We start from the raw sequence: 25651 nt of genomic DNA, 5'->3' as shown, positions 1-25651 counted from the left end.
AGCATGCTGGGAAATATAGTTTTTCCACTCCAGCTTTGAATCACGTTTCCTGTTCCACGTTACTTCCCCAGCTGAACATGAACGGAGCAGGAGAACCGGATCCAGGCGGTGGGGGCTACAAAAGGCGTTATAGAGCATTAAAGAGGAGGCTCAAATTCCTGATTTATGTAAGCAGCCGGGAATTTCGGGAGTGGAAAGGAATTGGTGCCGGCAGAAAGAAGGGATTGATTAAAGGAGCAAATATTTTAGGAAGACATGGGAGTGGGTGGGTAAACACAATAAGGGAGTTTTACAAGAAAGAATAAATGGTAAAAATCATATTGATCGCATGCCTCCCAAACATTTAAAGAGATTCTGACATTTGGGGAGGAAAGGCAACACCTATGGACATTGAGTAAATTTAGGGGTGATAGTAGGTGTGATGAGGGTGATCAGAGAGACGACCTTTCATTTTTATTTTATTTATTTATTTTGTCCAATGCACAATATTACACAATGAAGGTTATACAGGTTATACTCGAGTAAAATATATTAGAGAAATAATAGGAGTGAGAATTTAGGAATAGAATATATCAATTAGAGAATAGAAGGATATTATGAGAGTAGTATAAGAAGAATAGTAGATATGATATAGGACAGTGTTTTTCAACCAGTGTGCCGCGAGACAGGGTCAGGTATGCTGCGAAGAAAGAAGCTCAGGTTCCGGTCACACAACTTTTTGCTGAGGGCACAAAGAGCAAAAAGTTGTGAGACTGGAAGCTGATCTAAGTTTTCCGGCAGCGGCTGGAGCTTCCCTGGCGGGGGCAGCAGATAAATTTTGGGCCTGGCGGGAGAGCGCCAGCAGCAGTGGCACCAGGCAGTAGACGCAGGGCAGGAGCTGCGAGTGGTCGCAACAGCGTACACCACACTGGCAACAGCGGTATCAGGCAGTAGCTGCGGGATGGCAGTAGGGCAGTCGGCTGTGAGCGGGAGCTCCAGGGTGGAGGCACTGGCGGTTGGACGTGTTGCTGGACAGCATACATGCTGGTGCTGCAGGGCTGGCATTGGCCTGCTGGCTGGGCCGGAACGTAGGTGCCAGCCCCGCGCCAGCATGTACGGCGTCCAGCAACATGTCCAGCTGCCACCGTCGGTGCCTCCGCCCTGGAGCTACCACTCGCAGCTGACCGCGCTGCCATCGCGCCGTGGCTACTGCCCAATGCCGCTGTTGCCGGTGTGGTGTACGAGAGAGAAAGAGAGAGATAGCAAGAAAGAGAGAGAGAGAGAGAAAGAGAGAGCAAGACAGAGAGAGAACAAGAGAGGGGGGGGGAGAGAGAAAGAAAGCAAGAGAGAGAGAAAGAAAGCGAGAGAGAGAGAAAGAAAGCAAGAGAGAAAAAGAGAGTGAGAGAGAAAGAGTGAGAGAGAGGAAGCAATAGAAAAAAAGCAATAGAGAGAGAGAAAAAAGGACAAGAAGGGAGAGAGAGAGGGATGACAGCAAAAAGGGGAGAAAAAAAGAGAAATTAGAAAATGATTGAGGCAGAGAATGAGAGGAAAGAGAGAGAGACAAGAGAGAGGAGTGACACATGATTTAAAGCATATACTGTAATAAAAAGCAACCAATAAATAAGAGAGAAAACTCCCCCAGCCCTCACCTGTTTTTGGAAATGGTTCAAGAGTGTATATATACACACACACACACACATACACGCACAAGTGGGGGAGGAGACAGGGATGGAAAAAGAGAGGATGTCTTAGAGCAGTGTTTTTCAACCAGTGTGCCACGAGACATGGTCAGGTGTGCCGCGAACAAGGAAGCTCAGGTTCCGGTCTCACAACTTTTTGCTGAGGGCGCGAAGAGCAAAAAGTTACGAGACCGGAAGCTGAGCTTCCTTCTTCACGCCTTCCAAGTTTTCTGGCAGCTGCAGCGCCCTGCCCAGATGGAACTTCCCTGGCGGCGGTGGCAGGTGAGCTTTGGGGCCCAGCGGGAGGGCGCCGGCAGCGGGAATGGGAGGGCGCTGGCATCAGTGGCACCGGGTAGTAGCCGTGGGGCGGCTGCTGTGAGTGGTCGTCAACTGCATACACCACGCCGGCAACAGCGGCATCGGGCAGTAGCCGTGATGCGGCGGCAAGGAAGTCGGGAGGTTGATGGTGTGCCCCAGGATTTTGTAAATGTAAAAAATGTGCCGCGGCTCACAAAAGGTTGAAAATCACTGACATAGGAGATATAGGAGAGCAATAGGACAGGGGACGGGAAGCATGCTAGTGCACTTATGCACACCCCTTACTGACCTCTTAGGAATCTGGAGAGGTCAAGTGTGGATAGTCTAAGGGTAAAATGTTGGGGGTTAGGGGAAGATACTACAGAGTCCGGTAATGAGTTTCACGCTTCGACAACTCGATTACTAAAGTCGTATTTTTTACAGTCCAATTTGGAGCTTGTATCTGTTGTGTGCTCTTGTGTTGTGGTGGTTGGAGCTGAAGTAGTCGTTGACAGGCAGGATGTTGCAGCATATGATCTTGTAGGCAATACTTATATCATGTTTAAGGCGTCGTAGTTGTAAGCTTTCTAGACCCAGGATAGTGAGTCTAGTTTCGCAGGGTATTCTATTCCTTCCACGTGAATGTTATAAAAGGATCATTACAGAGAGGGCTGTAAAGCGGCATATAAGTCTAAACCCTGTTGCTCGTGTTTTGCCCATGTGGTCCATGAGAAAGCAAATACTACTGTTCATGTTTAACTAAATATATAATATACTGCTCAAAAAAAAATAAAAGGAACACTCAAATAACACATCCTAGATCTGAATGAATGAAATATTCTCACTGAATACTTTGTTCTGTACAAAGTTGAATGTGCACAACAGCATGTGAAATTGATTGTCAATCAGTGATGCTTCCTAAGTGGACAGTTTGATTTCACAGAAGTTTGATTTACTTGGAGTTATTGTGTTGTTTAAGTAGAGTATTCCCTAATTTTTTGAGCAGTGTATTTTGGTGTTTCTCAACCTCAAGCATCTCCTACAAGCTATTATCCACTTTGTGATCCACTGAGTTGCTAACTCTTGGAGTTAAGGCAACCAGGTTGAAAGGAGTACAGGTAGTCCTCGATTCACCACCACAATTGAACTCAACATTTTTGTTGCTAAGCGACAAAGTTGTTAAAAATGTTTTTCTTCCTTGTTCCTTTTCCTTCCTTGGCACAGTTGTTAAGTGAATCTATGCAGTTTTTATGTTACCCTGTTTCCCCGAAAATAAGTCACCCCCGAAAGTAAGACATGGGAGAGGTTTCGTAGAATTGCCTCATATAAGGCATCCCCTGAAAGTAAGACGTAGGAGATGTTTCATTTCGCAGTATTCCTGAACAGAACATATATAACACTACTGTCCATAAATTGCATCGCAAAACACTGCATCAATCAGATTTAAAACACATCCAATACACATCCAACATGCAGCTGTGTGTTTGGATGCGTTTTTGCTGCAGCAGGATGCAGGATACAATTCATTGAAAAAAAATAAGACATCCCCTGAAAATAAGACGTAGTACATCTTTGGGAGCAAAAATTAATATAAGACGCTGTCTTATATTAGGTTCAGGAGGGAAGTGTTTTTAATAGGAAAGTGAACACAAGAACAAGGGGACACAATCTGAAGTAAGTTGGGGGAAAGATCAAAAGCAACGTGAGAAAACATTATTTCACTGAAAGAGTAGTAGATGCTTGGAACAAACATCCAGCAGATGTGGTTGGTAAATCCACAGTAACTCAATTTAAACATGCCTGGGATAAACATATATCCATCCTAAGATAAAACACAGGAAATAGTATAAGGGCAGACTAGATGGACCATGAGGTCTTTTTCTGCCGTCAGTCTTCTATGTTTCTATGTTTCTTATTTTCGAGAAAACACGGTAGTAACACAGCTGTTAAGTGAATCTGGCTTCCCCATCGATTATGCTTGTCAGAACACCACAAAAGATGATCACATGACCCAGGGACACTATAACTTATAAATGTGAGCCGGTTGTCTGAATTTTGATCATGTGATCATGGAGATACTGCAACAGTTGTAAATGTGAAGCACAGTCATTGGTCACTTTTTTCAGTGCTGTTTTAACTTTGAATGGCCACTAAACAAATGGTTGAAAGTTAAGGACTATCTGTAGCAGATTCTTCCTGACATGAATAATTATGTCACACTTCTATTTCCTAGAAGTCTTGGAGATGTGTTAAAAGTCCCTACTCTATTTCCTTAACCATTTTATAGTGTTACGCTACAAAAATTCAGATATTTTAATGTTATTGTTTAGATATTTAAATTTTAATGCCTGTAATGTGTACAGATTTTAATAATGTCTCATTTTAAAACACCTGCGAATTATTATTATTATTCTTAGAGTACTTTAAGTGACCTGGAGATTTATTTAATATACTATTTTCTTACTTACACGAAGCCTTTTTAAATAAATTCTCAGGAGCAAGAATGTTTCCAAGAAGAACTGAGAAAAGCACAAAGAAAACTCTTGAAAGTTTCACAAGATAAAAGGTAAGCTGATCTGATGAAGAAGGATAGAGGGCATGAGAAAGGAGGCAAACTAAATCACCAAGAGTTCAGTTAGAATTAGAATGGGGAGGCAGAAAGACAGAATTAGCACTTTCCTGCTTGAGTCTGGAGTCTTCGATCACCATGTGTCAGGCAGAAGTCTAGTCATTTTATTTTATCCAAATGCTTTTTGAATTTGCCCTTAAAGTGGCAGTTTAATTAATTAATTAATTTATTTATTATTTATTATTTAGATTTGTATGCCGCCCCTCTCCGAAGACTCGGGGCGGCTCACAACAAGATATAACAAATCATAAATAATTCAAATAACTTTAAAATATTTAAAGATTTAAAAGGAACCCCATATACTAACAGACACACACACAAGCATACCATGTATATACAGTAATTGAACAAGCCCGGGGGAGGTGTTTCAATTCCCCCATGCCTGACGGCAAAGGTGGGTTTTAAGGAGTTTACAGAAGGCAGGAAGAGTAGGGGCAGTTCTAATCTCTGGGGGGAGTTGGTTCCAGAGAGCCGGTGACGCCACAGAGAAGGCATTCGCTGGCTGGGGAATTCTGGGAGTTGAAGTCCAAATATCTTCAAGTTGCCAAGGTTGGGAAACACTGGAATAAACGGTGGTTCCACTTCAACCACCATACCATTCCTTTCACAGGTGTAGTGATTTGCTTAACAACTGTGGTAAAACAATGTAAAATTGGGTGTGAATCATATAACAATGATTGTTGTTTGCTATGGAAAATCTGGACCCAGTTTTGGCTGTAAATCAAGAATTACCTGCATCCCCTGTCAACAGCCTCTTTATCAAGAGCTGAAGCTGTGAATCTCAGCCTATGAGCCACTCAAGGTAGTCCTCGACTTACAACTACAATTGGGTCAACATATCTGTTATTAAGCGAAGCACTGATCCATCCCCTTGAGGTTCGATTACTGTAACGCTCTCTACATGGGGCTACCTTTGAAAAGTGTTCGGAAACTCCAGATCATGCAGAAAATGGCCGCGAGAGCCATCGTGGGGCTTCCCAGATTCGCCCACGTATCTTCAACACTCCGTGGCCTGCACTGGCTGCCGATCAGTTTCCGGTCACAATTCAAAGTGTTGGTCATGACCTTTAAAGCCCTACATGGCAGTGGACCAGAGTACCTCCAGAACCACCTGCTACCGCACGAATCCCAGCGGCCGATAAGGTCCCACAGAGTTGGCCTTCTTCGGGTCCCTTCGACTAAACAATGTCATTTGGTGGGCCCCAGGGAAAGAGCCTTCTTTGTGGCGGCCCCGGCCCTCTGGAACCAACTCCCCCCGGAGATTAGAATTGCCCCCACCCTCCTTGCCTTTCATAAACTACTATACTGCCAGGCATGGGGGATTTGAAACATCTTCCCCCAGGCTCATTATAATTTATGTGCTCTTTGGTTTTTTAATTATGATAGGGTTTTTACTTATTTTTAATATTAGATTTGTGCCATTATAACATTGTTTTTATCGTTGTTGTGAGCCGCCCCGAGTCTTCGGAGAGGGGTGGCATACAAATCTAATAAATTGAAATTGAATTGAATTGAAGTGAATTTTGCCCTATTTTCCAATCTTTTTCGCCCTGGTTGTTAAGTGAATTGCTGCAGTTGATAAGTTAGTGACCTGGATGTTAAGTGAATTCTGGCTTCCACATTGACTTTGCTTGGCAGAAGGTCACCTGATCCCAGGATTCTGGAATGGTTATAGATATAAAGCAGTTTTCGGTCATCTGAATTTTGATCATGTGACCATGGAGATGCTGCAATTGTCGTAAATATGAAAAATGGTCATAAGTTTCTCATTTTTCAGTGCAGTTGTGACTTTGAATGGTCACTAAACAAATTGTTGTAAGTTGAGGACTATCTATATGTGCAAAAATCTTTCTCTTGCCAAGGGACAATTGTAGTTCGATTCTGGATGCCTGCCCTGGATTAGACATTGGTTGCTGATCAGTTTCCGGTCACAATTCAAAGTGTTGGTCATCACCTATAAAGCCCTTCATGGCACCGGACCTGGGTATCTACGAGACCGCCTTCTGCCGCACGAATCCCAGCGACCGGTTAGGTCCCACAGAGTTGGCTTTCTCCGGGTCCCGTCAACTAAACAATGTCGTTTGACGGGACCCAGAGGAAGAGCCTTCTCTGTGGTGGCCCCGACTCTGGAACCAGCTCCCTCCGGAGATTAGAACTGCCCCCACCCTCCTTGCCTTTCGTAAACTCCTTAAAACCCACCTCTGTCGCCAAGCATGGGGGAACTGAAACATCTCCCCCTGCCTATGTAGTTTTCTGTGTATGATATGACTGTATGTATGTTTTTTATATATTGGGGTTTCTTGTTTTTTAGACTTTTTAAAATTGTTATTTTAGAGTTTAACTCTTAGATTTGTCATTATATATTGTTTTTATCATTGCTGTGAGCCGCCCCGAATCTACGGAGAGGGGCGGCATACAAATCTAATAAATAATAATAATAATAGAGGATGGCCCATTAAAATGGCAAACCTTTGGAGCCAGCTTAAGACCTCAGTCTCTTCCTAAATGATTAAAGATCAGGTCTGAGTCGCTGCTTTTTCCTACCTGTTTCCTTTTTCTAGCTTCCTGCTTGATCGCCTGCTCCAGTATGAGAATGTGGATGAAGACTCCTCAGGTAAAGTGAGCCTGACAACCTCCATTGGATGGCACTGCAAGAAAGAGGAGGATTTCTCTCCCTTTCTTTATAAAGCGGCTTAATAATATTAATTTGGCTGCTGTGAATATAACATAGAAACATAGAAGTCTGACGGCAGAAAAAGACCTCATGGTCCATCTAGTCTACCCTTATACTATTTTCTGTATTTTATCTTAGGATGCATATATGTTTATCCCAGGCATGTTTAAATTCAGTTACTGTGGATTTATCTACCACGTCTGCTGGAAGTTTGTTCCAAGGATCTACTACTCTTTCAGTAAAATAATATTTTCTCATGTTGCTTTTGATCTTTCCCCCAACTCACTTCAGATTGTGTCCCCTTGTTCTTGTGTTCACTTTCCTATTAAAAACTCTTCCCTCCTGAACCTTATTTAACCCTTTAACATATTTAAATGTTTCGATCATGTCTCCCCTTTTCCTTCTGTCCTCCAGACTATACAGATTGAGTTCATTAAGTCTTTCCTGATACATTTTATGCTTAACACCATCCACCATTCTTGAAAGTCTTTGGACCCGTTCAATTTTGTCAATATCTTTTTGTAGGTGAGGTCTCCACAACTAAACACAGTATTCCAAATGTGGTCTCACCAGCGCTCTATATAACAGGATCACAATCTCCCTCTTCCTTCTTGTTATGCCTCTAGCTATGCAGCCAAGCATCCTACTTGCTTTTCCTACTGCCTGACCACACTGCTCACCCATTTTGAGACTGTCAGAAATCACTACCCCTAAATCCTTCTCTTCTGAAGTTTTTACTAACACAGAACTGCCGATACAATACTCAGGTTGACGATTCCTTTCCCCCAAGTGCATTATTTTACATTTGGAAACATTAAACTGCAGTTTCCATTCCTTTGACCATTTATCTAGTAAGGCTAAATCATTTACCATATTACAGACGCCTCCAGGAATATCAACCCTATTGCACACTTAGAGTCATCGGCAAATAGGCAAACCTCCCTACCAAACCTTCCCCTATGTCATGCAATGTCAATGCAACATGCAATGTCAATGCAACATGCAACGGTTGTAAATACGAGGACCAGTTATAACTACTAGTTGTGCTGTTGTATATTTCAAATGGTTGTTGGACAAGACATCATTAAAAGGTGACCACCTGTATAAGCAAGCATACAAATTGGTATCCGTGGTTGAGATTTAATCCCGATCCTTTCCCTAAAATATGGACTACAACAGTCTTTCTCACCCGTAGCAACTTTAAGAGGAGTGGGCTTCAGTCAGTGAAGGGCTACCAAATTTTTTACTATCACACTGTGGGTGTGGCTTATGAGGATATCCTGCATTTTCTTTCAATATCTTTCAGTGCAAATTGGGTGCTCTGGGGTGGACTCCGTTTTTGCTACCCCACTCATAGTTCCCTCTAAGCTGAGCAGTGAGCAATCGCTCACTTAAAAATCATCATCAACTCAGAGTTTTCCAAACCTGCCCAGAAGCCGAGAGGGAAAGAGTGAACAAAAGACAGAAGAGTTTATACAGTGTGTGTAGGAGAAAGAGAGTGAAAGCAACTGCTCCCTAAGAGCCGCCAGTACATGGCCACTCCTTGGCTTACAGCCACAATTGAGCTTCAAAATGTACGTTATTAAGCAAGACATTATTGAGTTGGACCTGAGTTTACAACCTTTTTACCCTGGAGGTAAAGTGAATTCTTGTAGCTAAGTGAATCATGGAGTCATAAAGCAAATCTGGCTTTGATTGTCCGAAGCCTGTTGGAAGGTTACCAAGGTCACATGGCTGTGGTGCAGTGCAACTGCCATAAATACATGCCAGTTGCCAAAGGCCCGAATTTTTGTCATGACCCACGGATATGCTGCAGCAGTTGTAAGGGTGGTCATCATAGTTCCCTCTAAGCTGAGCAGTGAGCAATCGCTCACTTAAAAATCATCATCAACTCAGAGTTTTCCAAACCTGCCCAGAAGCCGAGAGGGAACGAGTGAGAGGGAAGGAGAGAGAGAGGAAGAGAGAGAAACAGATAGAAAAAAGAGAGGAAGGAAAAGAGAAAGACAAAGAATGGGAGTAAGGAAGAGAGAAAGAAAATCAAAATCTAGTTTGAAACTAGCTCAACTATTTAAATGGCGTTTTGATATTGATAGAGTTGCCCTATTATGAGCTCACTGTTATAGACACACAGTACAGTATTTTATTTTGAAATTCTCTGAGGCAAAACAGGGTGGGTTTTTTGTTTGTTTGTTTGTTTGTTTGTTTATTTATTTATTTATTATTTCTGTGCCGCCCAGTCCTGAAGGGACTGCCGCTCAGACACTATACTTTTCCGCCTCCCCCCCAAAAAAAAAATTAGAGGGAACACTGACCCCACTGCGTCCCCCCCCCCCCCCGTCGGGCAATAGCCCACCCCTAGCTTCAGTTCTGGGACTTGAAGTTCACTCCCCTTAAAGTTGCTAAGATTGACAAACCCTGGACCACAACTTCCAAAATTACCAGCCCAACTTACTGGGACAAACTAAATTCTAGCCTAGGAGAGTATGTTGAAGCTGCTACCTCTCTTCACACAGAAAGAAATTTATTTATGTACATACATGAACCATCTTGTTGTTAATTTTTCTGGCTCCTTTCCCCCTCCTTTGAGTTGGCCTAAGTGGTCCCTCTTTTACAGTTCTTCTGCACATAGCATCTTTTTATATTGGTGCTTGTAAAAATTAAGATTTAATTGCGGTATTCCTTGAGGACTCGGCTGCTGATTACTTGTTAATATTTGATTCCTCCAGGACATGTTATTCTTAAGCACTTTTATTTCTCTATTATATCTTATATTTGGCTGACATTAGCTTTTTATTTTAATAACCAATACCCGGGGGAGTTTTTAGCTGCCCAGTAAATCCTCCCTATTATACTAATTTATCTACTTTTTTCCTTGCTGCTCAGTCCCATTGGTGACTTTGAATAGATTGGATAAATGGCCCATGGCATTCTTTATTTGAAAGCTGTCTCTGTAAAGATGAATGGCTAGAAATTGAATGTTGACGTTGTTCTGGAGACATCTTCATTTTGTTGCAAATGGATATGTTGCGGTGTCTCCGATCACTTAGGAGAGCAAGCTTGCTGGCAAAAAGTGAGATGTAAATAAATTAGATGATGACTTGTTCCAAGACATACTCTGACTGTTCAGAATGATGCACATTAGAAGTGTAACTAAATGCAGATTTCGGTATCTGAGAATTCAGGTAGCGTCACGGTATATGTACGATGGTATATAGTTCACCAAGCATGGTTTATAGAAGTGTTTGCTTCTCAGGATAGTTTTCATAGCCAAGCTGAGAAAAAGTGGGTTTCTATGCATTGCATTGGTATCCTTCAGTCTCGAAAGACCATGGTATCATGTTCTGGATACCATGATTTGTATGCAAAGGGAGCTATTTGTAGTGTCTGAAAAGGGAATCAGTGCTGTTGGGGCTTGGATGGGTGTCAACAAACTCAAACGCAACCCAGACAAGATGGAGTGGCTGTGGGTCTTGCCTCCCAAGGACAATTCCATCTGTCCGTCCATTACCTTGGGGGGAGAATCATTGACCCCCGCAGAGAGGGTTCGCAACTTGGGCATCCTCCTCGATCCCCAGCTCACATTAGAGAAACACCTTTCAGCTGTGGTGAGGGGGGCGTTCGCCCAGGTTCGCCTGGTGCACCAGTTGCAACCCTATTTGGACCGGGGGGTCACTGCTCACAGTCACTCATGCCCTCATCACCTCGAGGCTCGACTACTGTAACGCTCTCTACATGGGGCTACCTTTGAAAAGTGTTCGGAAACTTCAGATCGTGCAGAATGCAGCTGCGAGAGCAATCATGGGCTTTCCCAAATATGTCCATGTTACACCAACACTCCGCAGTCTGCATTGGTTGCCGATCAGTTTCCGGTCACAATTCAAAGTGTTGGTTATGACCTATAAAGCCCTTCATGGCACCGGACCAGATTATCTCAGGGACTGCCTTCTGCTGCACGAATCCCAGCGACCAGCCAGGTCCCACAGAGTGGTTCTTCTCCGGGTCCCGACAACCAAACAATGTCGCTTGGCGGGACCCAGAGGAAGACCCTTCTCTGTGGCGGCCCCGGCCTTCTGGAACCAACTCCCCCCAGAGATTAGAATTGCCCCCACCCTCCTTGCCTTTCAAAAGTTGCTTAAAACCCACCTCTGCCGCCAGGCATGGGGGAACTGAGATATACTTTCCCCCTAGGCCTTTACAATTTTATGCATGGTATGTCTGTATGTATGATTGGTTTTTATATAATGGGTTTTTAACTGTTTTTAGTATTGGTTTTTGTTATATACTGTTTTATTGCTGTTGTTAGCTGCCCTGAGTCTGCAGAGAGGGGCGGCATACAAATCCAATAAATAGATAGATAGATAGATAGATAGATAGATAGATAGATAGATAGATAGTATCTGAAAAAGGAATCAATACAATATAGTTGGTCCTTAGTGGCTGTTCAAAGTTATAACAGCATTTACTACTTCTAGTCCTCGCTGTTAAAACTGGCACAGTATTCCCTATGGTCACCTGATCAAAATTTGATTGCTCGGCATCTGACATGTATGCACAATAGTTGCAATGTTTGAATCAAATAAATCGAATGAATGAATGAATGTCCCAGGTTTGTAAGTGTTGGCTTGTCTTGATTAGCTAAGCTATGAAACCTTCGACCGAGCAGAGAATTTTAACAGAGTGTGGATGTGTGATAAAGCCAAGACACAGACTTAGTTAAATAAGTATTATTTACATATAAACAAAATATAAACAATACAGAATACAGAATAATACGCACTGAGCAATTACAAGATTAGCACAAAGCAAAACACAATATAGATAACAAGCACGAAGCTAAAATACAATATAGATAAAGCACGAAGCTAATACAAGCACAAAGCTAATACAAGCACAACTCCCCGTCTCAGGCAAAAGTAAAGTAAAGGAAATGAGCTAAATAATGAGCTTTTATAGTTTCAATGAGGAAGTGACGAAACAGCCTGGAAGATTAACTCTTCAATTACAAGTTAACCCTTTAAGTGCACATTAACTCTTTAAGTACAAGTTTGGTACAGTTTACAATATGCAGTTTACAATGGCAAACCCTAACACACATGTACTCCTGTACTAACAGTATGCTTCCCAGATGGCCAGGTTTGTTTAAAGACTACACGATTCATTTAACAGCAGCAGAGATTCTCTTAACAACTGTGACAAAAGTTATAAAATCGGGTGCAGCTCATTTGCTTAAGAATGCAAAATCCTGGCTTCAGTTGTGGTTGTAAATCAATTGCATTTTGACCTTGAATCCAGAAAATCTGAGAGCTGGATGAGATCACCTAACCAACAACACCAAGAAATGACGCAAATGCACACGGCAGCATTAGGTGAGGCCAGTAATTCTCTGAAAGGAGGAGGTGGAATGACTTTGTCTGGTTTTATTTTTCCGGGATCAGATTCAGAAGCAACAGCCTCTTCAGACAACAGTGATGGAGAGATGCCGAAAGGGACGGAGACTCAGTCCCTCAAGAGGTGAGTATGTGGTGGGATTCGGGAGATGCAAAAACACAAGGCAGTAGACGACTAATTGTGGCTAATGAGGTTGTTCTCTTTAGCAGAGAAAAGAGGTAGGATTCTTGGACATTTTCAACGCACATCTGCAGTGAATTTCATGAAACAATGTTCTAATGGTGGGTGAAGGAAATGGTGGGTCTTGGAAGTTGAAATCTGCTGATTTTCAAGTTGCCAAAGTTGAGAAAAACTGGGCTAGACAAGATAACCTCTATTGTCTCACATATATAAATATGCATACATACATACATACATACATACATACATACATACATACATACATACTGTACATACTGTATATGTACACTGCTCAAAAAATAAAGGGAAAACTTAAACAACACAATATAAATTCAAGTAAATCAAAACTTCTGTGAAATCAAACTGTCCACTTAGGAAGCAACACTGATTGACAGTCGATTTCACATGCTGTTGTGCACATTCAACTTTGTGCAGAGTAAAGTATTCAATGAGAATACAGTGATACCTCGTCATACAAACCCTGCTGCAGCTACGCTGTCTGCCTGAAGAAACACAAAATTTACACATGTGTTCATGACAATTCAAATAATGTCTATCTAAAATTTCGCATTTGTACCCTTACTGTAGGCTGAGAAAAAAAAAGTGGTGCATTATCTTCTGGGCGGTCCTCGTACATACACACATACATACGTACATACATAGTTATATAGTTATATATACACACATATATATATGATGGTCTTGGCATATTCCGGTTTCTTCCCGTGTAGGATTTGGAAATTTCTGGCGACGTTTCGACGAGGTTCCACTCGTCATCTTCAGGCTGGTGTTTCTATCCTTGTTCTAGGGCGAACACAGCGAGACCTGAGCTGCCTTCCTTCTATAAATACTGGTGGCTGGGTGTGGTTGACGAGTGGGGCCTCGTCGAAATGTCGCCAGAAATTTCCAAATCCTACACGGGAAGAAACCCGAATATACCAAGACCATCATACCTGTACCTGTGAAAATCTACGAAAACATATATATATAGTTAAATATACATATATATGTATGTGTGTGCGTGTGTGTGCGCATATATAAACATACATGGGCCGAGAGGCAAAAAGGAAGCTGTGATGCTCCTTCAATATACCAGGGCGATTCGACAGAAAAAACAGATAACCCTTCCCTGGTACAGAGCTGAAGGGATTAGATACTGTAGCCTAGAGGTTAATTCTCTGACTTACAAGGCAAAGGTTGCAAGTTCAAATTCCATTGAGGGTATGGCTAGCACACCATTTTGAATACATTAGTGGAAAAAAGACTCTTGAGAGTTCACAAACTTAATACCATATGGAACAAAGCTGTGACTGAATCTACATGTTTGTCCTGCTTCATGGGTCATTCCCATGTATACAAGTCAGTCTGTTTCTACGGAGCACAATTTTTGGCAGCTCTCCATCCGTGGCCTGCACTGGCTGCCAATCGGTTTCCGGTCACAATTCAAAGTGTTGGTAATGACCTTTAAAGCCCTACATGGCATTGGGCCAGAATACATCTGGAACCGCCTTCTACCGCATGAATCCCAGCAGCAGATAAGGTCCCACAGAGTTGGCCTTCTCCATGTCCAGTCGACCAAACAATGTCGTTTGGCGGGCCCCAGGGGAAGAGCCTTCCCTGTGGCGGCCCCGGCCCTCTGGAATCAACTCCCCCCAGAGATTAGAACGGCCCCCACCCTCCTTGTCTTTTGCAAATTACTCAAGACTCACCTTTGTCGCCAGGCATGGGGGAGTTAGGATATTCCTTCCCCTAGGCCATTTCAAGTTATGTATGGTATGTTTGTGTGTATGTTTGGTTTTTATAATAAGGGTTTTTAGTTATTTTATTAAATTGGATTGTTACATGTTGTTTTTTATCATTGTTGTTAGCCGCCCTCAGTCTGTGGATAGGGGCGGCATACAAATCCAATTAATAATAATAATAATAATAATAATAATAATAATAATAATAATAATAATAATGACATCTCTTTCTGCTCACAGAAAACACAGCCCCCAGCTTGGCAGTGCCTCATCACCGTCCTCCTCAGGTCTTTCTCTGCAGCCAACATCTGGCTTTGGGCTTCCTGCTTCAGGGACATCATCGCCCTACTTAGCCTCAGTGAGTAATCCTGCCTCCATCCGGGTAATAAAGCTGAGTAATTAGTTATCCAAAATGGTTCCCATTGACTTTGCTTGTCAGGAGGTCACAAAAGGTGATCACGTGACCCCGGGACACCACAGCCATCATAAGTACATGCCAGTTTCCCAGCTTCTGAATTTTGATCACATGACCATGGGGATGTTGCAACGGCCATAAGGGTGAAAGTTTAGCCTCAGTGAGTAATTCTGCCTCCATCTGGGTAATAAAGCCGAGTAGATAGTTGTCCAAAATGGACCCCAAAGCTGGGAAAAGATTTAACAGAAATTGATGGTTCCCCAGTTTGATTTCCTTCAGGTGTGTTGGGATCAGATCTCTTCTTGGTTTGGCTCTGTTGGTTTGAAACGTTGAAAGTTGTAATCTATTACAGGTAGTCCTCAATTTACAACCCAAATTGAGCCGCAAATTTCCATTGCTAAGCGACACCAAATTTCTGCTGCTTTCTTTTTTACAGCTGTTAAATGAATCATTGGAGTTGTTAAGACAGTAAGAGTTATTAAGTGAATCCGGTTTCCCCATTAACTTTGTTTGTCAGAAAGTTGCAAAATGTGATCACATGACCCTGGGACACCACAACCGTCATAAATACATGTCAGTTTCCCAGCTTCTAAATTTTGATCACATGACCATGGGGACGCTGCGACAGTGTGAAAACATACAAATGTAATTAATAAATAAAATAAATAATAGTGTGAAAATAGCAGTCACTTTTTTCAATGCTGTTGTAACTTTGAATAGTAATTCAAGGACTACCTGTACAAGAAAATAAGTCAGAAAACCTTGGTTTTCAGTGATTATGTAGACCAGTGTTTCCTAACCTTGGCAACTTGAAGATATTTGGACTTCAACTCCCAGAATTCCCCAGCCAGCAAATGCTGGCTGGGGAATTCTGGGAGTTGAAGTCCAGATATCTTCAAGTTGCCAAGGTTGGGAAACACTGATGTAGACAACTTTCAACCAAATTACCTCAGGAATAAGAGAGAATAGCCTGGAATCAGGTAGCAAGGAGAATTCTAAGCCATTATTTACCTCAGTTTTTCTCAACTGAGATACAAATTTGAAATAAAGGGGTTTTTTTGTGAGTGTGTGTGTGCAATGCTCTCAGCATTGTTGTGTTGGAGTGGAACTACTGACTGCTGCTAAAAAACCCCAGACCTAAACACTGCACACCCAATAGTCATTGACCTCACCAGATTCCTAAGAGGTCAATAAGGGGCGTGCATAAGTGCACTAGTATGCCTTCCGTCCCCTGTCTTGTTGTCTCTCCTTTATCTCCTATATCTTTTCTTCGATTCCTATATCCTTTTTCTATTCTTTCATTGATAAATTTTATTCCTATATCGCTTCTATTCTTTCTCTGACATATTTTACTACAAGCATATCCTCTCTAACCTTCATTATGTATGAGACAAAATAAATAAATAAATAAAAATGTCCCCAAAGGGCATCTTAACATAAAAATTGACTGAATGCTTGAGTTTGCCCAATCAGCTTCTTTCCCCTAGTTATTTCATTAATTCCTGTTTTGATTTGCACAAATAATTGAAATGGGGAAAATTCCAAAATGGGTTGAGTGCACAAATAGTTCTGTAAGCCAGAAGCCCATCTCCCACAACCACAATTAGCATATTTTACGACTACGAGTGCTGGTACTCTTATTAGTTCTACTTGTCCTGTTAACCCAACTAATATTTATATCACAAGGCTTTGGCTTCATCTCATTTTTTCCTCTCTAACTTGGTTTCCATGTCACTTCCATTTCACCTTATTATTTCCAAGCGCTTAGCGCTGAACATGGGCATTATAATTAGGCCTCCATTTAACTTAGTCAATAATTGGATGGCTGGAAGAACATGGCACATGATTCTAATATGTTTGGATGTAAATTGCTTTTTAAAAAATGCCTAAATGAAGAGCTGTAAGTCATTTCTGCATCCCTGGTTCACTTCCCAAGCATTGGAAAGATTTAAATGTTGCACTTTTTTGGACTGAGGGCATTTCATGTTTGTGCTGTATCAGATCATCTGGAAGCTGCATGGAGACATCTAAGCTTAAATGGGAAGAATGACACAATGATGATTTTTTTCTTACACAAAAGAACCTGAGATATGTTGCGGTGTTTCAATCCTACTCTTACCTGGTTTTTCAAATTTGGCAACCTTGTCATGCTGGCAGGGGAATTTTGGGAGTTTGAAGTCCACACAATTTTTGCAGCGTCAGGAATTCTGGGAATTGAAATCCCTGCAATTTAAGTTGAAAAACACTGTTTTGCAATAAGGGATGTGATTTAACTGTGCTACACAAGGAAAAAGGGCCTCTGGTTCCCAGCAATTTGCCAAACAGCAAACAGCATAGATGATACACACTTCTTGCTGCGTATTTCTGTGCATGTGTGCCTGAGCCATAGAAATTGCAAAGAATTGAAGCAATGTACATTATGGCAGTATACTAATGCCAGAAAGTTTTCTTAAATGTAGTCACACTAACTCCTCTCAATTATTTAAATAGATCTGCTCCAAACATGATTTAACTCAGGTGCTTTATTTTAATACTAAGCATGACATTGTTACATTTCACACTGTGTACGGAGCTGCTAAAATTGATGCGGCTTTCTGGAAGTATACATTACATTATTCTCTATTATTTAAAAGAAGATACAATAGCATTGGGCCTTTTCAGGTTGAGCATTTATTTTAAAGAGCCTCGTCATTTTGTTAAATTGTCTAGGACAACAATAAAGCAGTCCTTAAAACATAAGTCTAATAATTTGAACAGTCAACAGACATTTATAGTTATTTACTTACCTCCTTGCATCCAGTTCAGCAGAAAATAAAAATCTGCCCATCTCTCAGCAATAGTTTCAATTTTAGTTAAGCACGTGGCAAATCAGCTGAGGGTTGGGAAGCTGATAATGAGTTGCTTGGCTTAACAGGCTCTTCCCTGTTTGCTGCAAGGAGGTAAGTTGCTGGGAGGCAGAGGCCAAAAGGTGCAGGTGGCTGGCTGGCTGGCTGGGGCTACATTCAGTGTATAAGGCGCACCCAGGTTTTCACCCTCTTTTGGGTGTGTGTAAAAAGGTGTGTCTTATATTTCAAAAAATATGGTATATTTCTTAGAAGATAACATAAGAACATAAGAAGAGCCATGCTGAATCAGGCCAAAGCCCATCGAGTCCAGCATTCTTTTTAAAAAAATCTTTATTAATTATTAACATTAAAAAGAAGACAAAACAAGTACAGAACAAAAACTAAAGTCAAAAACAAAACATACAAACATAAATTAGCCAACCTACTTGTTGGCATTGCAACTACAGTGTTCCCTCGATTTTCGTGGGTTCAAACTTCGCGAAAAGTCTATACCACGGTTTTTCAAAAATATTAATGAAAAAATACTTTGCGGGTTTTTTCCCTATACAGTGATCCCTCGATCATCGCGAGGGTTCCGTTCCAGGACCCCTCGCGATGATCGATTTTTCGCGAAGTAGCGGTGCGGAAGTAAAAACACCATCTGCGCATGCGCAGATGGTGTTTTTACTTCCACCGCCGCCCGCCCTTCGCCCGCCATTGCCAGCTCCGCTTCCCAGCTGAGAAGCGGAGCGGGGGGTGTCCCGAAGCGCGCGCACGCTTGCGGACACCCTAGCTCCGCTTCTCAGCTGGGAAGCAGAGCTGGGGTATCCCCGCGCTCGCGCTCGCCGTCCGCCATTGCCAGCTCCGCTTCCCAGCTGAGAAGCGGAGCTGGGGGTGTCCCGAAGCGCGCGCGCGCTTGCGGACACCCTAGCTCCGCTTCTCAGCTGGGAAGCAGAGCTGGGGTATCCCCGCGCTCGCGCGCGCCGTCCGCCATTGCCAGCTCCGCTTCCCAGCTGAGAAGCGGAGCTGGGGGTGTCCCGAAGCACGCGCACGCTTGCGGACACCCTAGCTCCGCTTCTCAGCTGAGAAGCAGAGCTGGGGTATCCCCGCGCTCGCGCGCGCCGCCCACCATTGCCAGCTCCGCTTCCCAGCTGAGAAGCGGAGCTGGGGGTGTCCCGAAGCGCGCGCGCGCCGCCCGCCCGCCCACATCGTTGCTGGGGCCGCTTCCCAGCTGGGAAGCGGAGCAGGGGTTTCCCGCGCGCGTGCCGCCCGCCCGCCCCGTTGCTCGCACCGCCGCTGTCTTACCGGGGCAAGTGGGGGAAGACCCAGGGAAGCCTCTGCCCGGCGGGGAAACTCCACCATCTACGCATGCGTGGAAGGGCACGCATGCGCAGATGGTGGAGTTTACTTCCGGGTTGAAAACTCGCGATATAGCGTTTCGCAATACTCGAGATCGCGAAACTCGAGGGATCACTGTACCACGGTTTTTCTGCCCGATGACATCGTGTCATTGCCAAACTTTTGTCTGCCTTTAATAATTTTTTTAAAAATAAACTTTAATAAATAAATATGGTGAGTAATAATCTAAATGGTTTCTAAGGAATGAGAAATTGCAATTTAGGGGTTGAAAGTGTTAAGGGAAGGCTTGTGATACAGTTCATAGACAAAAATAGTGTATTTACTTCTGCATCTCTACTTCGCGGAAATTCGACTTTCGCGGGCGGTCTCGGAACGCATTCCCCGCGAAAATCGAGGGAACACTGTACAGCTTTCTAACTATTATTTTCTATATTCATTTATAAGAATCTTGGCCGTGTTAATTTCATACTTATGTCCAATATTTAAAAAAAGGAATAATAAAGAGTAACAATATTGCTAAAGAATAATATATTTGACTCTAATATGAATATTTAAAATTTTAAGTATTTTTTTTGGTTAACCCAATTGTGCCATCTATTCCAAGTCTGGTAGAATTCTGTGTTGTGTATGCTTGGAATTATTAGGCAAAAAATATCAAAAGAGGATAAATACCTAATAATACATATAATTACTGCGGCCAGAATTACCTTTGCGCAAACTTGGAAATCAAGTAATATCCCATCAACTTTAAACATAATAAATAAAATTTATGAAATCACTGAGATGAACAAAATGACAATGGAAATTCAACAAAAAGACAACATAGAATTCTGCAAGTCCAGCATTCTGTGTCACACAGTGGCCCACCAATTGGACATGGGGATCTTGAGCAGAAAGAGAAGGCAAAACTTTCCCTTTCCCTTGACCCCCAACAAATGGTACTCAAGGGAATCCTGCCTGCCTCAACCAACATAGAGGCGGCACTTGGACATCCGCTTTCCAAACTCCTTGCTGTGTCTCAAATGCAATTCTTCCACTGTAGGCCAGCCTGAGTTAGATCAAGGCCAATATTTGTTTGTATTTTCACAAACTGGGCCAAAATATGATTTGCCCATTTATAGACCTTAGTAATAATTTTGTTTCATCCTGGCCCAAAGGAATAGATTCTTTTTAAAAATGGAGCTGTTTGGACTTTCTTTAATTCTCTGCACTTGATCAAATCTGTGCAACAAAGGCTTTGATGGATTTATGATGTTAATAATTCAGCCTGGATCTCTTCCAAGGATCTATTTCGGATTAGCCCCTTCACCTTCCTTAACCAGATTAGAATCCTTAAATGTAGAAGGGCATTTAATCTCCCTTGCACAATTGAAAGTCCACCCTGAATGGTCCTAGGTGAATACAAGGGCATCTCTTTTAAATTAAAAATTTGCCCATGCACGAAGGGGATCTTTGAAGCCATGAAATATGTCCTCTTATATCCCCTATTCTGATAACCTCACATCTCAGCAATTTTCCTGGTCATTCTGACTGGTTGTATTTACATTTTTAAAACTTTCAAATCCACGCAATTGTGCTAGGTTAAGTGTGGCTAATACATCCAGTTAATTTAACGATCTGCGTTGACCCCTATTCATGTAGCCTATTTTACATTGCTGAGGTTTTTGGACATTTTGGATATTGGACATTGACTTGAGATTGAGTCACTTCATCATCTTGCCTAGGGATCTGGAAGCCCTTTGTGGACCACACAGTATAAATTGGATGCAAACATGTAGAGAACGAGCATCTGACCAAGATGATGGTATTAATCAGTCTTGCGGGATATATTTATGGATGTATAACTCCTCAGTTAAAAAAAGATGACTCTGGAGAATTATTTCCACAAGTGATTAAAAAAGAGGGTATCAAAGAATCTAAGCATTTGCAAGCGTTTCCATACTGTTGAAGGGAAAAAAATAACTAACGAACCAGATTTGAGGTTTGTTTAGTGTTTGTTCTGTTTGTTTGAGTGATTCATTCATTTTATTCATTCCATTCATTCATACGTTCCATTCATTCATTCATTCATTCATTCATTCATTCATTCATTCATTCCCAAGTCTGGAACATCTTACTTTAAAAAGAGATAATATGATACTTAAAATTAGTGTTGAAATCTAAACAAAGAAAACTTTGAATAAGTGTATAAGGAATACAAAAACTAAAACACAGAAGGAATTTATAACACTTATGTGATATTATATAGCATCTGTGGCCCAGAAAATATTGGGTATAAATAACTTTTATAATTGGCTGGTAATAAATCGTCCATTGTACATGATCCATCAAAATCGTGACATATCAGTAAAATATTCATGAGTGTGAAGGAGGAAAAAAGATGGGTTGCCTCAGACTTGACACTATCCAAATGTCATCGTGCTCATCACCTACACCAACATCCATGTTGGCTGGTTGTGGGAAGAATGTTAACCCTCTGAAGGGGCCTAGTTGAACCGCCAGGAGATCAGTGAAGACAATGACTTGGCCTTCCCTAGTGTGATGTCCCCCAGATGTGTTCAGATCAGTTTTAATTCAATCCTCCCCAATTGGGGAGAATCACCTGCTCATCATTCATATTTTGATTTTTTTTTTATTCCACCTCTTCCCTCTCGCCATCCCTTTCCCACCCAGCTGAATTCACCCACTTATGCTCCCTTCCCCTCTGACTACTTGACACTGGGGCCAGAACCTGTTCCCCCCCAGCCTGACAGCAACGCCACTCGCTCTGCCCGGCGGCCAGCAAGGCCCCACACTCTCAAGGTACCTCAAGAAAGGCGGTGGGGGTGGATGGAGATGAGGGCTTTGTATATACAGTGGTACCTCTACCTAAGAATGCCTCTACTTACGAACTTTTCTAGATAAGAACTGGGTGTTTAAGATTATTTGGCTTCTTCTCAAGAACAGTTTTCCACTTACAAACCTGAGCCTCCGAAACTGTAACCGGAAAAGGCAGGGAGAAGCCTCTGTGGGGCCTCTCTAGGAATCTCCTGGGAGGAAACAGGGCTGGAAAAGGCGGGGAGAAGCCTCCGTGGGGCTTCTCTAGAAATCTCCTGTGAGGAAACACGGCTAGACAAGGCGGGGAGAAGCTTCTGTGGGGCCTCTCTTGGAATCTCCTGGGAGGAAACAGGACCGGAAAAGGTGGGGAGAAGCCTCCGAGGGGCCTCTCTAGGAATCTCCTGGGAGGAAACAGGGCTGGAAAAGGCGGGGAGAAGCCTTTGTGGGGCCTCTCTAGGAATCTTCTGGGAGAAAACACGGCTAGAAAAGGCAGGGAGAAGCTTCTGTGCGGCCTCTCTTGGAATCTCCTGGGAGGAAACAGGACCGGAAAAGGTGGGGAGAAGCCCCCGAGAGGCCTCTCTAGGAATCTCCTGTGAGGAAACACGGCTAGAAAAGGCGGGGAGAAGCTTCTGTGGGGCCTCTCTTGGAATCTCCTGGGAGGAAACAGGACCGGAAAAGGTGGGGAGAAGCCTCCGTGGGGCCCCTCTAGGAATCTCCTGGGAGGAAACGGCTGGAAAAGGCGGGGAGAAGCCTCCATGAGGCCTCTTTAGGAATCTCCTGGGAGGAAACAGCGCCTCCACCCTCCCTGTGGTTTCCCCAATCGCACACATTATTTGCTTTTACATTGATTCCTAGGGGAAAAATTTCACTTCTTACAAACTTTTCTACTTAAGAACCTGGTCACGGAACGAATTAAGTTCGTAAGCAGAGCTACCACTGTATACGCAGTCTTGCTTTAAGGGCATGCTGGATGTGGAATCTATAGCACTGGATTAAATTCACAACTGCATTCATACTTTGGATGGGCGGGGGTGAAATGACTGGGCAAGGTCGGATGTGTTCCAGCTTACTTGAAAACTTTATTTCTCGGAGAAGTTGCCCTTAGAGAGTGGGGTGAGCAAAAGCTATGAAAAGAGAGACGAGATGCTTCAAACCTCAAATTAACTTTGAACCCTGGTGCTGTTCGTGGCTCGAGGCTTCTATGAAACATTCTGTGAATAATATACTGCACGCCCACAGCAGATATTCACTCATCCAAACTTGTTTGATTCCCGTGCTTTGGGCTACACTCATAAAAAGTTTCAAGATGAAAGAGGAGCTGTTGCTGGGTTTCAGGGGTTTGTAAGACGTTCAAGCATTATGTTGTGGGAAAAGAATCTTACTGATTTATGGATTTTTTTTTTAACCGTGCCTTCCAGCTTCGTGACTGAGCTGACAAATACCAAGATACGTTTGTATAATAGGGTATATTAACACCTGCATTAAGTGGCCCATAGAGTAAGGCAGAGAATTCCGGGCGAAGCCAGGAGCTGCAGAGGTGCTGCTACTAGTAGTAACATGGTCACTCAGATTGTGGGGCGCACCCCTGTTCTGCCTGTTGGGGAGGATTTCTGGGGCATATCGCCCTAAGGTTATCCCTTAGCTGTTGAAAAACGGTGGGAGAATTATTTATTGGGTTTTCCTATGCCGCCCCTCTCCAAGGACTCACAACATATAACACACAGTGTACAATTACCTTGAATCCAATTAATTAAAATCTAAAAACCCCCAAAAGCATAAAAAACACTCATTCCATTCACTCAACATTGTTGGCATTGCGCAATCTTGGAGTGCCCTTGAGGGATAGGGTGAATCTCATGTGCTTTGTGGATTACTCAACCCTGTGTTTAAGCCAGAGGTCCCCCAAACTTTGCCAGCATAGCTGGCTGGGGAATTCTGGGAGTAGAAGTCCACAAGTCTTAAAGGTGCCACGTTTTGAGACTCCTGGCTTAAGCCATAAACCACGCTTAACCAATGCCAGTGGTTGGATTTGGACAAAGAACCAAAGTATCATTATGGGTCAGGATGATGTGAAAAGCCAGATTCTCCATTGGACTGTGAAAGAAAATGAGGAAGAGGAGGAAAGAAGGGAAGCCACAAAGCTCCAACACCCGTCTCAGTTTTTCTCTCTCTCTTCTCATCTGCAGCTCCCACTGCCCCCAGCTTCCCACTCGGACTGTTCCTCTGTCGTGGTGGGGTTACCTTTTCCTTCCCCTAGAGGGACCCCCAAGCTGCCACCCCCTACCATCCTCAGCACGGTGCCCCACCAGATGTTCAGTGACGCAGGGGAGGGAAGTGGCGAAGACCCCCTGGACGGTGATGATGAGCTGGTCATCGACATCCCCGAGTGACAGTGGCAAAGCCGGCGCGTCATTTGAAAGGACACAGACCTCTCCGTTGCGTGTGAGGGGGGACGGTGCCCCTCCCCTTTTATTGTATTATTTCTTTGTTTACAGACTCCGAGGGGGGGGGGAGAGGGCGGACATGCAAAACAGTCAATAAAGGGGATTCTGTTTTTGTATTAAAAGCATCCAGTTGCGATTTCTACACTCTTGTGTTCCTTCCCTTCCCTTCCCTGAAATCTTTCGCCTGTCAACAGTCCCTGACCCTGTTGTGTGATTTGACACACTGGTAAAGAAAAAATTTACTTGAAATAATTAGCATCTGTTGACGAGGTAGAGCTAAAAAGTCTCTCTTTTGCTGCAAAACAAAGTTTGGAAAAATTCAAGGAATTGGTTTTTAAAAAAATGCTTCAGATCTACAGGCGGTCCTCGACTTAACAACCATTCATATAGTGACCATTCAAAAGTGACAACGGCAGTGACTTTTTTTTAAACTTACAACTGGCCCTTCCACTTAAAGGCATCAGTCACATGACCAAAATTTGGGCACTTGGCAACTGGCAGGTATTTATGACAGTTTGTATCCCAGTCACGTGACCACTGTTTGCAACTTTCTTGGTTGGCTTCCGATGAGCAATTAATGACCACAGTGACTTGCTTTATGCCTGCAGCAAAAAAAGGTAAACTTGCTTAACAACTACTTCACTTAGTGACAGATGCTCTGGGTTGAATTGTGGTTGTAAATTGGGGACCACCCGTAGTCCAGGCAGGAAGAGAGAGCAGTAACGAGGAGTTTTCATACTGCACGTGTAAACACTGGACATCCATCACTTCTCTTCGCCCAACTGAAATGCAGTTTTAACCCTCAAAAAATGCTTGCGACAGCTGAGTTGAAAACATCCCATGTTTTGTAATTGCATTTTTTGTAATTGCATTTTTAGTTTATTTTACCAGATGGTTTCTCCACAAGTTGCTACTTGTTGCAGTGCTTCATTAGTTTTGCTACAGATATGTATATATATTTAATGCTGGTGGGAATATACAGTAAGAAAGAGTCCTGTATTAAAAATTGCAAGGGGAAAAAAATCTTTTTATCAGTTGAAAGAAGAAAATATTTCTCAGGCCCCATGGGTGAATCAACTTTTAAGAGAAATGAAAGCGCTCACTTTACTTGGCTGTGAAATAATTGTATATAAACACAGATGGAAGATACTACCTCTGTTTCAGCGTTGATTCACATCTTACAAAGCAAACAGATTTGTCACTCGAGGACTGTGTGTCTCTTG

The 25651-nt window shown here is 42.8% G+C and overlaps 1 protein-coding gene across 2 annotated transcripts; it reads left to right on the top strand.

Annotated features, from left to right (window-relative positions):
* Positions 1-45: 45 nt before the first annotated feature.
* Positions 46-24565, top strand: INO80E (INO80 complex subunit E). 2 transcript variants are annotated; one of them, XM_070731143.1, is made up of 7 exons: positions 46-167; positions 4451-4521; positions 7146-7198; positions 12694-12769; positions 14809-14926; positions 21841-21969; positions 24171-24562. In XM_070731143.1, exons 1-7 carry the CDS (start codon positions 78-80, stop codon positions 24372-24374), a joined length of 741 nt encoding a protein of 246 aa, XP_070587244.1. In that variant the 5' UTR covers positions 46-77; the 3' UTR covers positions 24375-24562. The 2 variants fall into 2 exon arrangements, with proteins under 2 accessions (XP_070587244.1, XP_070587245.1); XM_070731144.1 differs by lacking the exon at positions 21841-21969 and having other exon boundaries at positions 24171-24565.
* The last annotated feature ends 1086 nt before the right edge of the window (positions 24566-25651 follow it).

The sequence above is a fragment of the Erythrolamprus reginae genome, unplaced genomic scaffold (assembly GCF_031021105.1).
Source record: "Erythrolamprus reginae isolate rEryReg1 unplaced genomic scaffold, rEryReg1.hap1 H_7, whole genome shotgun sequence".
NCBI lineage: Eukaryota > Metazoa > Chordata > Lepidosauria > Squamata > Dipsadidae > Erythrolamprus > Erythrolamprus reginae.
The sequence above is the reverse complement of the archived record's forward strand: the minus strand, read 5'-3'. Positions and strand labels throughout refer to the sequence as shown.